Source organism: Vulpes lagopus, chromosome 3, assembly GCF_018345385.1.
Source record: "Vulpes lagopus strain Blue_001 chromosome 3, ASM1834538v1, whole genome shotgun sequence".
Classification (NCBI taxonomy): Eukaryota; Metazoa; Chordata; class Mammalia; order Carnivora; family Canidae; genus Vulpes; species Vulpes lagopus.
In genome coordinates, this window is record NC_054826.1 from 138,986,951 (window position 1) to 139,003,141 (window position 16,191).

At 34.5% G+C, this 16,191-nt stretch overlaps 1 protein-coding gene across 4 annotated transcripts in view; it reads right to left on the reverse strand.

The window, feature by feature from the left end:
- Positions 1 to 16,191, reverse strand: part of AGL (amylo-alpha-1, 6-glucosidase, 4-alpha-glucanotransferase) — a 73,544-nt gene that overhangs the window by 24,443 nt on the left and 32,910 nt on the right. For all 4 annotated transcript variants that reach the window (XM_041748092.1, XM_041748089.1, XM_041748091.1 and 1 more), the window contains exons 13-25: positions 15,644 to 15,767; positions 14,921 to 15,084; positions 14,049 to 14,150; positions 13,776 to 13,931; positions 13,529 to 13,679; positions 12,351 to 12,475; positions 12,149 to 12,261; positions 11,904 to 12,038; positions 10,101 to 10,231; positions 6,705 to 6,841; positions 6,247 to 6,380; positions 5,155 to 5,330; positions 1,145 to 1,247 (exon numbers count right to left, since the gene is read on the reverse strand). In XM_041748092.1, the coding sequence (XP_041604026.1) occupies positions 1,145 to 1,247; positions 5,155 to 5,330; positions 6,247 to 6,380; positions 6,705 to 6,841; positions 10,101 to 10,231; positions 11,904 to 12,038; positions 12,149 to 12,261; positions 12,351 to 12,475; positions 13,529 to 13,679; positions 13,776 to 13,931; positions 14,049 to 14,150; positions 14,921 to 15,084; positions 15,644 to 15,767 (1,751 nt within the window). The remainder of the gene's footprint in view (positions 1 to 1,144; positions 1,248 to 5,154; positions 5,331 to 6,246; positions 6,381 to 6,704; positions 6,842 to 10,100; positions 10,232 to 11,903; positions 12,039 to 12,148; positions 12,262 to 12,350; positions 12,476 to 13,528; positions 13,680 to 13,775; positions 13,932 to 14,048; positions 14,151 to 14,920; positions 15,085 to 15,643; positions 15,768 to 16,191) is intronic.

Sequence of the window (16,191 nt, forward strand, 5' to 3'; positions counted from 1 at the left end):
TATAATGATCTCTTAAATGAATAAGAAAAGGTCTTATTGTATTAGGTTAGCAGGGAAGAATACAATGTGTTTCAGATGCCCACTTTTAAATCTTCAATTTAAAAAATAAATTTTCAATTTTAAAAGGACCAAAACCAGAACTTTTTTCATTTGAAGCAGCAAACTTCAGTTTTTTTTGAATGACATATAGGTATCATATAAATGCTTTTTCCGATGAAAGTTTTAATTTGTAGAGCCTTGGGCTGCAGAAGATCACCTGGAGCCCTTGTGAAAACACAGATTTCCATCTGTTACTCTACCTTCTCCATCCCTATATTCAGAAGTTCAGCATAAGGACCAAGAATTTGCATTTCTAACAAGTTCTCAGGAGATGGTGACACCACTGATTTGTAGTACTGATTTGTGCTGCTTTGAGTGGCACTGCTGTACAGCTTCACTTTTCTACCTTTGATAATTTCATTCATATTATTCTGATATTAAGAAAACACTATTTTAAGTCTAAAAGACAAACCTGGAGGTTACTAGGCCTGACAACACATAGAGGAAAACCTGATGCTATAATTCTTTCTACAGGACTCAGTCTTCATTATAGAAGGAAAAAAATGATAGAATTCAAATTTTACCTAAAAGTTAATGAGTTCTTTTTTTTTTTTTTTAAGATTTTATTTATTTATTCATGAGAGATGCAGAGAGAGAGAGAGAGAGGCAGAGACACAGGCAGAGGGAGAAGCAGGCTCCATGCAAGGAGCCTGATGTGGGGCTCGATCCTGGGACTCCAGGGATCCTGAGCCACCCAGGGATCCACCACTAATCTGAGTTCTTATACTTAATTCAGGCATAGAAATTTACTCTTTAGTGAGTAATGTTAGTTAACATGGTTACACATTTTTTAGTTTTACTGAAATTAATTAGCAAATGCTGAAGATAACCTGACCTGTAACATGAAGGACTAAAATTTAGTGACTTCAAGGATTTTCACTCTTTTGAAATCCTATCATCTTATGAAATGAACATGTAAAAAAAAATCCATAAGGAAAAACATACCTCCCAAATGTTACAAACAGATGGTAAGAAGGAAAGTTTGAAGAGCATGTGAAAACATTTAGATATAAACTGGCATTGCAACTTTTTAGAGATCTCCTACCTGGCCTCTAAATAGCGTCCAGTAATCAGCAGTAGACCTCTCAGTGCAATAAAAGTATCCCTTCCCCAACAGCGGAAAATACCAGAAGAAAAATGAGGTAAGCCTAACAGAAAACACAACAAAGTAATATGTTAATCTGAATAATACACATAAGGCTATGAACTCATTATCATAGGCCAGTTGTTCTAAGCTTGGGGAACAAGAATGAAGGAGTCTGCAAACCCTCTAAAATTCTGCAACATGTGTGCCCAAACCTATGCCAATATTTGTGTGATGAGGTTCCATATTCTTCTTCTTTTTAAATTTTTAAAAAATTTTTTACTACATTCTTAAGGGAATCTATGACTTCAAAGAGATTAACTATCAGGGCTAGAGGGACCCCTTGATGGCTGAGCAGGTGAGTGCCTGCCTTTGGCCCAGGTCATGATCCTGAAGTCCTAGGATCGAGTCTCACAACGGGCTCTCTGCATGGAGCCTGCTTCTCCCTCTGCCTATGTCTCTCTCTCTCTCTCTCTCTCTCTCTCTCTCGGTTTCTCATGAATAAATTCTTTAAAAAAAAACCAAAAAAACAATCAGGGCTAGAGAGGGATGTTTACCTAAATTGATTATAATGTGAGTCTTTATACACAGATAAACTTTCTTTTAATAAATTAAAGGTTGAAATCAGAGATCTAATATTTAACATATAAACACATTTTATATATATATACTTTAGTAACACAAGTGGGAAAGTTTATAAACGTATAAAGTACATTCTCCAGATATGAAAGTAGACAAGGTCGAGAGAAAGCTATGCCATATAATATTAATGATATATCTAAAAAGATTCTACCTGCAATTAGAGGCAACAAACTAATCCAGATATGAGGGGCAGTCCCGGTGGCGCAGTGGTTTGGTACCGCCTGCAGCCCAGGGTGTGATCCTGGAGACCCGGGATCGAGTCCCACATCAGGCTCCCTGCATGGAGCCTGCTTCTCCCTCTTCCTGTGTCTCTCCCTCTCTCTCTGTGTGTCTCACATGAATAAATAAACAAAATCTTTAAAAAAAATAAAAAGATAAAAGAAAATTTGACTCTAGATTAATAGGTTAATAAACATGTTCGGTTATCTATCATTAAGATAATCATTTCATATCTAGATTTTTTTTAAAAGACTTTATTTATTTATTCATGAGAGACACACCCACACAGAGAGAGAGAGAGAGAGAGGCAGAGACACAGGCAGAGGGAGAAGCAGGCTCCATGCAAGGAGCCTGATGTGGGACTCGATCCCGGGTCTCCAGGATCACACCCTGAGCCTACGGTGGCACTAAACCACTGAGCCACCCAGGCTGCCCTAGAGTCAAATTTTAATACCAAATTTCCCATTAATTCAAGACAACTTAAGAATGTCACAGTTTGTTGGCCAGTTTTTCCAAATAAAAATAAGGACTTCAGGTGCCAAATAACTTGAACATTCTAGGTAACTGTAACCTTTAGGCACGAGATAAAAATAGGGTGACTGATGGATAAAATCTAAAATTTTACTTCTAGATTGAGTTTGATTTCTTTTCTTTTTTTTTTTTTTAAAGATTTATTTATTTATTCATGAAAGGCAGACTGAGAGAGAAAGGCAGAGACATAGGCAGAGGGAGAAGCAGGCTCCTCACAGGGAGCCTGATGTGGGACTCAGTCCTGGATCCCTGGATTACAACCTGAGCTGAAGGCAGGAGCCCAACCGCTGAGCCACCCAGGCATCCCCTGAATTTGGTTTCTTATAAAACATGTCAAGAATACACTGTTATTCTCATTGGTACTAAAAATAATAATCAATAGGAAAGTAAAGGAAACTAGCATTCTACTCAAAAAAAGAGCTATGCTAAAGCAAAAATACAAGACATATTTCAGGAAGGGAAAACTAAGGACTTATATAAAATGTATACAGTATTCATTCATAACATAATCATTCATTCATAACGTATCTGACATTATGGTTTGCTTGTTTTCCAGTTTGTTGAATGAATAACTGTCTCTCCCTAGTTCTCCCTAGTGGAAAATAAGATTCACAGTTACAGAAACCTTATTTGGCTTATTTACCAAACTGTAACTGTCACTGAAAATTGTAACTGGTATGTAATATATATAATGTATATAAAAATTTACTAAATGAATGAAAAATAAAAAGCTAATTATAAGAGGTAAATTGAGAGGCAAAATAATTTGGCTAGATAAAAGAAAATTTTGGCCATTTCTAAGTATACTTCAAAATTTAAGTTTCTGCTTATTGGGTCTTCACCTTATGGAGGGTAGACATTATTTTCTAAAAAGGCTCAGAACTAAACTTCTTTTCTACATCATCTCCAAAATAATGGTATAAAATTTCCTAAATACTCTGTGTATTATTTACACATGGTTGATTATTGACATATGGTTCATATGAGGTTGATGACTGTAACTTTGATGATGATGAGAACAGCAGTTAACATATATAGTATTCTATGCCACACAGACTTCCTGGTACTTTAACCCATTTAACACCTAGTATGAAATATGAATATAGATAGATTTAAGGGTGGTATTGAGCTCATATGTCTTAAAGTACAGGTAATTGGTCTTTGTTAAGATGTCAAAACTATAAAATCTCTAGCACTAATATGTAGCAATGTTTACGTTAACTTTTGACCTCTAAGAGTATAGGATTTATAGATCACTATCTTGTGATTTCTACCTTGTCATTTATTATACAAGTTTAAAATTATAATTTTTTTGTACCACTGTCACCAAAGGCTTTGGTATGCATTTTAAAATGAACCCCCAAAAACCTGTCTGCAAATCTGAGTACAGTCCTATATTTTGTTAGTATGGAGTATATAGAACACTCCCCTGCAACACCGGAAGCAAATATCAAAACTTCTATTTATATTTATCAACACATCTTTTTAGTTTCTATTTTTGTTTTATACTATACCTGATTATAAATATACTTGGTATTATCAGTATATTTATTTTGGGAGTGCTTAACAACAGCAGTGAATAATCAAGAATGTTGAGATCACTATTTTGTGTAATAGGCTTCTAAGCAGTAGGCTTTAGAACCACTTTCTGCATATCAATTTTTTTTTCCTCAATGACCCAGTTCAGTTTCATGAGTATCTGCATGGATTCAGAGGGGAAATATAATACCAGGAGGAGATGACATAGTTGAGTGAAAATCTAAAACATGATTATGTAATTAAAACATATGATCATCCTAAATGAAAAGTTAATTTCTTTTTTAGTTGTCAGTTCTTACTAAGTCTTTTTTCTTGGTCTGGGTAGATGCAAATTTAAGGGTAAAAAGAGGAAATCACATAAGTACTATTACTGTCATCCTGCAATTTGGTACTTTTCAGTTTATCTTGGAAAGTTCTAAATTCAGTGGCCTTAAATAAATATTAAGCACTTTCTATAAATAGCTTGAAATACATTAAAAAAGAAAATAAAAGCCTGTTCTTTAGCCTATTTTGCTTACTTAGATTTGTTACTTGATTCAGGTTTTAATGCTACTTGCAGGAAAGGATGCCAAAAGAATACAGTTGAAAGCATCTGATTGCAATGAGACATATAATAAAAAATTATTTAACATTTGTTTTGTTTTGTAACTTGTAGAGGATCTTTCCATTATCTCTTGGTAATTTACAAGATTGAGTTAATTTCCTAAATTTGAAAAAAAGTGTAAGATTAAAGGTAGTAAAACAAATCTGATAAAAAATACGAAATGTCAAGAGTTCAAAAAAACAGAAACATGAAGAGGAAAAGGATTAATCAGCAACAATGAAAAACACATAAATAATGCCTGTTGCACAGTATTAATTAAATAGTAAGTACAAATATTAGTTCTACAAGTGAGTATCTATGAAATTTTACTAAGCAGTCTCATAAAATTTTGGATAACATCATGAGTCTTTTTTTTTTTTTAATAATGATTTCCCTTAACTTTACCTTTTTGAATAATATTGACTAACATATTTTTCACCTGTATGTGATTTCTTACCTGCAGCTAGAGACACACAACATTGCTCCTTTTCTTTTGTGATCTCATTTAGCCTATATGGTACATCCATAAGTGAAGGTGAAAGAAGTGGCAGAGAAGGGCACTTTCCTACTCCACACATTTGCACTGATCCCAGTGAAAGGTGTTTCACAAAGGTAGAACCATTCTGAACAAAGCTGTAACAAAGTGAGTTTAAAATATTATTTGTAGAAATACAAAAATTTTATTTCTTTTTAAAAATTTTATTGTGTTAAGAACACTTAACCTGAAATCTACTCTCTTAACAGATTTTTAAGTGGACAACGCAATAATATTTACAGGCACAATATTACACAGCAGATCTCTAGAACTTACTCATCTTGCATACACAATGTTTCATAAATTTTTAGCAGTATCATTTTAATTTGTTTCTTTCAAATAGTCTATTAGATGTGTAACAACAGTAATACTGGCTGAAGGTTTTCAATTTGGTTAGATTTCAGAACTGCTTTCATTTTACCCAATATTATAGCTGGCTTCAAGTCCAAAGCCTGTTGTACAACAAATGGAAGGGCTTAAGTTTTGTTCTTTCTGAAATCATGCCCAAATCAATTTGGTGGCTCTTCAGTGGCACATTCTGATCTGTAATTTCATTTTAGGGAAATGTACCAATAAAGGCAAATTCATTTCACTGGGTGTTACTCTGTATGTTGGCAAATTGAACATCAATAAAAAATAAATTTATTATTAAAAAAATATCAGAGTAACTTTTCTCTTAATTAACAAAAAATTAGAAAAAGAACTGTGTATGCATGTTCTAAAAATTTTATCTTTTAACAAGTCAATGAATAAGTAGAAACCAGTAACATGAGACAATTAAATTTTCCCATGAACATGGTTTTTTAGCTTTACTGAAGAGATTTTAATACCCCTGTTTGTTTTTGTATGCTCCAGATTAAAGGATGCAAATACATTTACTATCCACTTAACAAATTTTTCAACTGTATGAATCTATGACAATTCTTTATGTTTTGGTCTTTCAAGAGTATATAAACTGACTGTATATGTTTTCTACACAAACATGCCTATTTACTCAAGGTTTGTTGTATATACCTTGACATCTGCTTCCATGCTATATCCAGAAGAGTGGTGTATGCACCAATTAATATAGCATCAAAGTAACATGGGATAAGATAACGTGGGATTTGCTTCAGGTAGAAGAACATAGCCTGGAACCATTTACCAACCTGTTATAAAAATAATTTTAAAAGTTAATTTGGTGTCTTTACAGGCTAGGTGTTTTATTTATTTATTTATTTATTTATTTATTTATCTATTATTTATTTATTTATTTATTTTTTTTAGGCTAGGTGTATTTTAAGCGGTAAATCCAAACACGTAGCTCTACTACCTAGTAATCTATCAACCGGATTTCCATTTTTTAGAACTGGAAGATGATGAAGAAAGGAGGAAAATATTTCAGGCTAGAAAACTATGTCAATTTTATTTATACCATAGTAATATAGTTTTTATTGCTTCCTTGTTGTTTGAACTAGAATAGTTTTACTTACTTCTGCAATAGTTCCTGATCGAGAGATAAGCCGGTTACTGACATAGTCAATCATCCAATCTCCAGATCTCAAATTATCACAAAAGGGATGCCCCAAGTCATTCTTTGGCCTTATTTCTGCCAAGACGGACATTAACCCTGAAAATTCATAGAAATATCATGCAGTTATTGGCAGAGGCAATTTGTTCCCAATGACTGGGCTATTGCTGTCTCTAATGATTTGGAGTGAACACATACAGAGGTAGATAAAGGGCTGCAAAGACCACAGTGGGACTTCCCATGGCTGGAGATAAGTGTGGTAACATTGACCCTAGATACAAAGACATACTGAAGGGGACTACTGTCACAGGGGCTATGCAGAGCTTTCCAAGATTCCTAACTTCTGGGACTCGACATGTTCTTCTGAATTTTAATATTATAATATCGAAAGGCAAGTAGCTGGCAGTTTCCCTGCCTTAAGGCATTAGGGGAAAAAGATAAGTCTGTATCTTCTCATGTTGAAAACTGGTGGAATCATTAATATTCAGGCAATCACAGGACTAGTTTCAGAGAGAGCAAGAGCATCTCTGGTGATAATAATAATAAAGCCTGCTTTGGACAGAATCTTTGGAGATGTCTGGGTGGCTCAGTGTTGAGCATCTGCCTTTCGCTCAGGGCGTGATCCCAGAGTCCCGGGATCTAGTCCCACATGAGGCTCCTCGCAGGGAGCCTGCTTCTCCCTCTGCCTGTGTCTCTGCTTCTCTCTCTGTGTCTCACATGAATAACTAAATAGAATCTTAAAAAAAAAAAAGGAAAGATTCTTTGAAATATAATAAAAGGAAGTTAGAACTAAACAAGCTATCAAGGTGAGGTATATGGGCATATCCTTAAGTAATGCTCAAAGAGAAACTTAGAATTCTGTGTATACAGATTGTTATTTCAATGACAGAACAATAGTACTTCTTTCATTACCCAATAATGTAATAATTTCCACCTTAAAAATATTATATAAATAGCCTCACCAAATTAATTGACTAAATTTATTTATATATTTAGTATTTAATTTTACTGTGTATATAGCAGGTCTTGAGAAATTAAAAAATAAATATATAAATTTAAGATGGAGTTTTTTTCCCCTCAAGGGGCTTACAGCCTCCTTCAGGAAACAAAGCTTAAAACATAAAAAAAACAACAACAACAACAAAAAGAAACAAAACTAGAAAACAAGACAGTATAAAATAATGTTCCACTTTTGCTCTAACATTTTTGGGGAAGGCAAATATTGCTCAGTAAATAAAAGTTTCACTTGTTGAATAATGGTGACACGATGGAGCAGCATTTTAGAAAAAGAGATCTGATCAATGGGGTGGAATGTTTTGTGGAAGAGGTTACAAAAAGTTGGAAAATTGGTTACTTGGTTTTGGAGACAGGATTTAGTCTTTAAATAGGGTGTTAACTATGAAAATAAAAAGATATGGTATACCACAGAGAACACAGAAAAAAGTCCAGTCACAATTACTGACTGAATACTGCAGATAAAAGGTACAGATCCAAAAACAGATCCCTGGATTCCAACATGACTGAATACATACTACTATAAGCAAGGAAGAAGAGAAGGGGAATTTTGTTTAGGGAACAGAAAGTCAACGAAGTTGGTAAATCTGACTTAATTGGATGTTGCTATTAACAGCCTGCAAGAAATACCCAGTGGAATATTGGAGATCTTCAACTGTCAGAGAAAAAAGGGATTGATATAAAGTAAAAAGTAAATCAGGAGAGTTAGTAAAGAACTAGACTTAACTTTAAGAAAGACAAAGACCAGAAAAGAAGTTCACAAAAGTGTGGTCTTTCCAGTCAAGTACCAGACAGAGTTCAACGTTCAGAGTGAAAATGGAGTAAATAGCAGTCTACGACAGGTAACATATACATTTCTGTATTTCTCACAGCACAAAACACTTTGTGTTGAAAGTGAGACTGTTTTAGAAAAAAACTGTCATAAGTACAGAAGCCTAAAGGAAATTTATTGAGAGCATCTTATGTGCTTGGTTTTGTAGAAAGTACAAAAGCTAAAAACCAAGAATGTAAAAGGGCAAAAATACTTCTTTTTTAAGGTACAATCTACCTGCTATGAACTAAATACTAGTTATGAACTAAGCATTGTCTACGTGCTTTATGTGAATTAAGTCATTTAAACCTTGTGGTAGGTACTATTATTATTTCCATTTTACAGATGAGAAAACTGAGCCATGCAGAGTTTACTCCAACTCAAGGAGTCTGGTTCTACAGCCCATTCTTTTTTTTTTTTTTTTTTAAGATTTTACTTATTTATTCATGAGAGACACAGAGAGAGAGAGGCAGAGGGAGAAGCAGGCTCCATGCAGGAAGACTGATGCAAGACTCCGGGATCATTCCCTAAGCCAAAGCCAGGCGCTCAACCCCTGAACCACCCAGGTGTCCCTCTATAACCCATTTTTTTTTTTTTTTTTAAGATTTTATTTACTTATTCATAAGAGACACAGAGAGAGGCAGAGACACAGGCAGAGGGAGAAGCAGACTCTATGCAAGGAGCCCGATGCAGGACTCAATTCCTTGACTCCAGGATCATGCCCTGGGCCAAAGACAGGCACCAAACCGCTAAGCCACCGGGATCCCCACTACAACCCATTCCTAAACACAATAATAAATATTCACAAAGCACACTGTACTAATTCAAAGTAAGACAATATATTCCAAGAGCCAAATAAGAGGTACAGTAAATTAATGCAATGGGTATCCAGGGGACAAAAATATTACTGTGAAAAGTAATAGTCAAGGAATTCTTTGTGGAAAATGTAAGCATCAAACTCATACTTAAAGATGGGTTAGATGGAAAAAGAAAATAAGGAGTTGCAAAGGAGGCATGAAATGTGGAATACTATATAAACTGGGAACACATGTGTGATAAATCAAATTTCCTAGATAAAAACCCAAGGAAACATCTCCAACTATATGGGTTAAACAGTTAATTAAATAATTAGGTCCTATATCCTGTCTTATAACTACTCTAACTACATAGTATTTTGCCGTAAGTTTCTCTTTGTAGGATAAAGCAACTATGCAAGGCAACAAAGCTTCCAGATAGATGAGAAAGGAAGATGAATGTATTTGGGGCCCAAATAAATGTTCTCATTTAGTCTTCAAAAAAGCCTATGATTTAGACAGGAATATTATTCACATTCTATAGCAGCAGAAATTGGGGCACAGGGAAGTGAAGTTACTTGCTGGAGGTCAATGACTGAGTAGGTGGCAGAGCCACAATTTGAATTCAAGCAGTTGAATTCTGAGCCCATACTTTAATTTTATAAAGAAGACATCATATGATCCTTAAAAAACAAAAACAAAAAAACCTCAAAGCTTAACTATCCTTGTATTTGTTTACCTTGGAGACCTGCATATTTAAGAGATGACCAGTTTGGTATGTCATAACAGCCTCCACCATCTTCTTGTTCTTCTGCTTCACATCGGTAAAGTACCTGATTCAGCTCAGCCAAAGTTAATTTTGAGGCAATACTAAGAAGTGGAAAATAAAGAGAAATGGTTAAATACAGTAAAAGTTCACCTGCTGTCAATAAAAATAAAGAAGAAAAATCTGAACCATAACCATAAAATATTTTAGCAATATATATTTTTGGAACTCAGCATTATGATATACATTATAAACAACATACATTATAAATAATAATTAATGGATAAAACATGCTAAGGATTCAGTTAGAAGTGATGTTTAGTTCAAGCCAAGAAAATGATCAATTGCCAAATTTTATTACTTAGAAGTATGCTGGAAATATCTTTTGGTTGCTACAACCTTTTTCTCACAAATTTGCTTTTTAAATCTTTCTAGATGGGCTTGGGTTTTTTCCTCCTTCTTTATATTCTCCTAAGTGGGACATCAATGACTTTTTATGCCAATTATCTTAAAATCAAAATACTTGTCAAGGACCAGCAAAGAGATAATCAAAAGTCACAGTTAACCACCTCAGAAGTCACGTAGTATTTCTCTCCTTTCCCTTCTCTCGCCTCTTAAGGTTGCACTGCCCGTTAGCTGGGTTATTCAAGAAACCAGGATCTTTTTAGATAAGGATGCTTGTTGATAATAGTCAGAAGCAAGTGTCTATCATGGCTTTGGTTTCTCTTTGTCCAGTGAGACTGTCTAACTGACCACACTTGAATACAACCCAAACTCTATTTTTTTGTAATTTTAGCTATTCAGGTCATTTCATTCTGTAAAACTGAAAGAATTATAGTTGGCTGTGCTTTGTTCCTTGTTTCTGACAGACTCTGTCCTCACAGCCAGGACTGACTGTTCCTTCATTTGCAGTTTGTGAATCAAGTTTAATCAAATTAATCAGCAGCCTCAGTATCAACTCCATCCTAGGCAAATATTTTTTGACATGTAGCCAGTGAACTTGCATACAAATTACCTGGAGCTTATTAAAATGCAGATTTCTTGGCTTTGCTCAAGGATAATCTGAGTAGGTCTGAAGATCAATAACCATCATTTTTTTAATGCATTTTATGTATTTTATAAGCATTCTACAGAAACATAAAATTGCTTCATCAGAGAGTTTTTAAAAATGCAACTACTTTCCTAATAGTTTGAGTAAAGAGTTAATATCCTAAATGATGAAAGCTCTTATAAAAAGTTGAGCACAATAGAAAAATGGCTTAGTACATAAAATGATATTTCACTGAATAAATAAATACACAGCCAATGAACAAAAACAAAAAATTTAGCTTGGGGTACCTGACTGGCTCAGAGGGAAGAGTATGTGACTCTTGACCTCAGGGTCATGAGTTCAGACCCCTCAATGGGTGTGGAGCCTACTTCAAAAAAAAAAAAATTTTAAAAAACGGTGTGGTAATGAATATGGTGTATGCAACTTAACCTCAGTTCAAAAAACTGTGTGCATGTGTGTACAGATATATATGTGTATGTTTGCTTGAATCTATAGCTACATATAGAGACTGCATGACTGTGAGAGTGCGCACATGCAAGCACATACACCAATGATAAAGTAATAGGACAAAATGTTAACAAAAGATGATGCTGACATTACTCTTGGTCCTCAGACCACTGTCTGAGTAGGAAGGATATTGAGGACCCTTAAAACTGCTTAAACCAGGCTTGTGAAAACTTATCAGTTATTAAATGGCAAATCTCCATAAACAAAGGCATACTTACAAAGCAAAAGGAATTTTTAATATAGGATCTGAGTTTTCAACAGCAAGGCTTCCAGATTTAAAGTGAGGACTGAACTGTGTCAGATGATTTCGAAGAATTCCAACAGCGACTTGTGCATGTGGATCAAGACTAACTCTGAAAATATTAATTAAAAAGTGGTTATTTTTTAGGAATGATTTATTCAAAATTAACAGAATATGTATTCTATTTTACAAATAAAGTCAACGGTTTGAACTCCAACATACCTGAATATAATGACACTTCCTGGAGACAAGTTTTCAAATTCTATTTCTTGAATATATTCATTGGGTCCTTTTGTGGCAACTCCAGCTTGCTTAACAATTTTACTTTCACTAAGCTTGAAAAAAATTGTATAAAACAATTCAATCAATAATTCTAATGTCCTCAAGATGTTAAACACAGTAGTAAGATAAGAGTTCCAAATACCTGAATATGTTCTCTAATTTCTACTGTGATATTTGGCATTCCATTGATCGAATTCTTATCCTTCTGATAAGGTTTTGTATTTCTCTCAATAGTTCTAGCTTCAAGAACTACTTCTTCAATTTTGCCTATGAATATATAAAAATGTCAAAGAAATTTCATATTAAACCATCTTAAATTAGGAATTGCTACTTAAACTTAAATATTAAACTATTTTTCACTTGGTTTATATATGTGTATATATGTATGTACATGCGCATACACAACTATACACTTAGATCCTCTACAAATATACACGTATATTCATATATACAAACACATGAATATACATATATATTTCCTAGGTATAAAAGAAATACATGTTTGTTATACAAATTAGGAAACAGAGAATGAATTAAGATGAAAATAAAAGGCACTTGGGTGGCTCAGTCGGGTGTGTCTACCTTTAGCTCAGGTCATGATCCCAGAGTCCTGGGACAGAGTTCCAGGGTTCCCTACTCAGTGGGGAGTCTGCTTCTCCCTCTTCCCCTTCCCACTGCTAGTGCTTTCTCTCTCTCCCTTATGTTCTCTATCTCAAATAAATAAATAAAATCTTTTTTTGAAAAAAGATGAAAATGAAGCTATTTCACAACTCAAAAAAATGTTAATATTTGAGAATACTTCTGTCCAGGTATTTTTCCATGTAATAAAAAGGTAAGTTGCCCCAAATTAATTTCTTTCTTCCTTTTATTCCTTTCTTTTTTTTTTTTAAATACTTTATTTATTAATGAAAGACACAGAGAGAGAGGCAGAGACATAAGGCAGAGGGCAGGGAGAAGCAGGCTCCCTGCAGGGAGCCTGATGTGGGACTCGATCTCGGGACTCCAGGATCACGCCCTGGGCCGAAGGCAGGCACTCAACTGCTGAGCCACCCAGGTGTCCCCTTTTCTTCCTTTCTTTAAAGTAAACTCTACATCCAACATGGAGCTTGAACTCATGACCCCAAGATCAAGAGTTGCACACTCTACCAACTGAGCCAGCCTGGTGCCCCAAGTTATATAAAATTTCGAATTCTTTTTCTCAACTACAACCACACTTGCACTGTGTTATTATATACGATGTATAAGAACAATTTAATATAACATAGTATGATTTAATAAAACAATAAATATTATCACAAAGACATTTTTAGGTTGTGTTACCAGGGATGCACATTTGAGGGACTTCCTTGCTGTAAAATGAAGTCTTAGGATTCCTGAAAGCAGTTCTAGACACAGACACAACAGACTGATGGATACTGGGTGAATGTCTTGTTACTGCCACTATGTCTTCATCAACTTGATCCACATACACCTGAGAAACAGAAAAAGAAAACATACTAGCACTCAAACTGGGATGACTTACTCTGAAATTGAATGTTAAGAAACTTACAAAAGTTTAGTTTCTTGCCTGAATGAAACCCTGGGCCCCAAGCTCCTGATGAAGTTTATTGATAGCACATCTGGCTGCAATAATTCCACTTTGGAAATTAACTTCACCTGTATTTGATGGAGATGCTCCAGGATTCCACTTAGTATAAAACCGTTCTTCAGAAACCACTGAAATCTGAACAAAGTTAAAACTCAGCCATGTATACATTTTAATTATAATGAGAACTTTTGGTAAAAATGCTCAAAGTTGTTGGCCATGTGGACTTAAAAAAAAAACAACACATAAACATACCTGATGAGGCACTAATTCATCATAGCCTTTAGTACTTCCACTAGCACAACATGCCATAGAAACAATCGTGGTACTTGGGAGAGCATCATATTCTGACCTATGCTGAAAAACAATAAAAAAAAAAAAAACCCAAGGTTTATTTTCTTTCAAATGCAAAGTGCCATCCTTTAGCACAATGAAGTAAAAGAACAGTTATATAGTTATATACTAAGAGACATTAATTTGCTTTAAAACTAACAAAACATTCAAAAACTATGTACCCAATCATTTATAAATATAAGACATGATTTTGTTTTTCTTTTTTTTTTAAGGTTTTATTTATTTATTCATGAGAGACAGAGAGAGAGGTGTAGAGACACAGGCAGAGAGAGAAGCAGGCCCCATGCAGAGAGCCCGATGTGGGACTCGATCCCAGGTCTCCAGGATCAGGCCTTGGGCTGAAGGTGCCGCTAAACCGCTGAGCCACCGGGGCTGCCCTAAGACATGATTTTGAAGTATATGCATATTATTGCCACTAAGTATCAGAGAACCGAACATCAAAACATTTATTTATATTTTCCTTTTTCAAGTTATTTAAATTCCAGTTAGTTAACAGAATGTAATATTAGTTTCATGTGTTTCTACACTTGAGTGATTCCACACTTACTATATATACCCAGTGCTCACAAGTGCCCTCCTTAATACCCATCACCCATTTAGCCCATCCCCTGACCACCTCCCCTCCAGCAACCCTGTTTGTTCTCTACAGCTGAGTCTGCTTTATGATTTGCCTCTCTCTTTCATGGGGGGCCATATTCATCTGTTCCTCTTCTTAAATTCCACGTATGAGTTTAGCAAAATAAGTAAATAAAAGAAATAGATTTGATGCTTACCACAATAGGACACTCATTATCGTGGGTAATATCCATAAACAGAGCATGTGCAATAGCTGGCATTAGTGGCCTCAAACAGGGCTGAACAAAGGATCCAACAGGTTCTCCTCCATATCTGTAAACTAATCTGCCCTCTTCATGGCTATTATATGCACTCATTGCCTCTGCAAAGCATTATAGAATATTTTAATGGTCTTCATTATTGTTCAAGAAGAGGTTAGTCTCTTATCATGACTAACTTTCCAAAAAAAGACTGCATAAATATTATAAAAAATAAAACTGCTTTAAACATTTAAACAAATATCTATTAGTTTAACGGACAAAAAAGTCTATAATTAGAGAAACGGCTCCTGGAGGTAAAAGGAAACATGTTTTTTAGTAGGATGTTGGTTATATAAAATCTACAGGAAAAAAATTTAAGATCATCTCATTTATCAAAGTAGGAGATTAAAGCAGATTTGTGTATTTTCAAAAACAAGTGATTTTGTTCATGAGTCATCAATTCATCCTACTGGTCTTTCAATTTAAAATGAGATATTTTACCCCAAAGTGGAAATTTTTCTTGATAAAAAGAGATTGAGTTATAGAAAATTTTGTGCGAAGTATTTAAAGAACACTATTTTGAAAATTATTAAACGTTGCACATAATGCTACTAAATGCTTTTTAATTGGCTTAAACAAAAACTAAAGTTTTAGATGAGAAATACACTTCAACAAGCCTACCTCTTATTAGGGAACTAATGCCAAGTCTAGTAACAAAGATGTTGTCCAGGTCCTCGCTTCCTGTGAACAGTTCAGCTACTACATACAAATTGGGTTGCAATTTCCTAGCAGCATCCAACATGTACTGCAAAAAGCACAGTCACAAATGTAACACAAAGAGTAAAGAAAGTTCGGGGGAAGGAAAGGAGACAAGACTGGGCACAGATTTTAACATGTCATGGAACAAGACAAAATTGAAATCCCAGAAGAATTTCCAAAGAAATTTAATTGTGCATATGTAAGAAATACACAGAAACAGAATTTATAAAGAAAATAAAATAGTTAAAAGAAATTTGCAAAGATATAGAGACACAAAGGGGGAGGAAAAAAGGAAGAAGAAAAATATCAATGTCACATTAAAAAATGTAAACCATAAGACTGATTCTGCTAAGCTTTCACCCTGTTTTACGTGTTTTTTCAATACCTCTAAACTATTAACTTGCAGGCAGTTGACAAAGCCATTATTGCTAAATTCCCTACTGATGAGTTATCTAGCTATTGTAAAGATT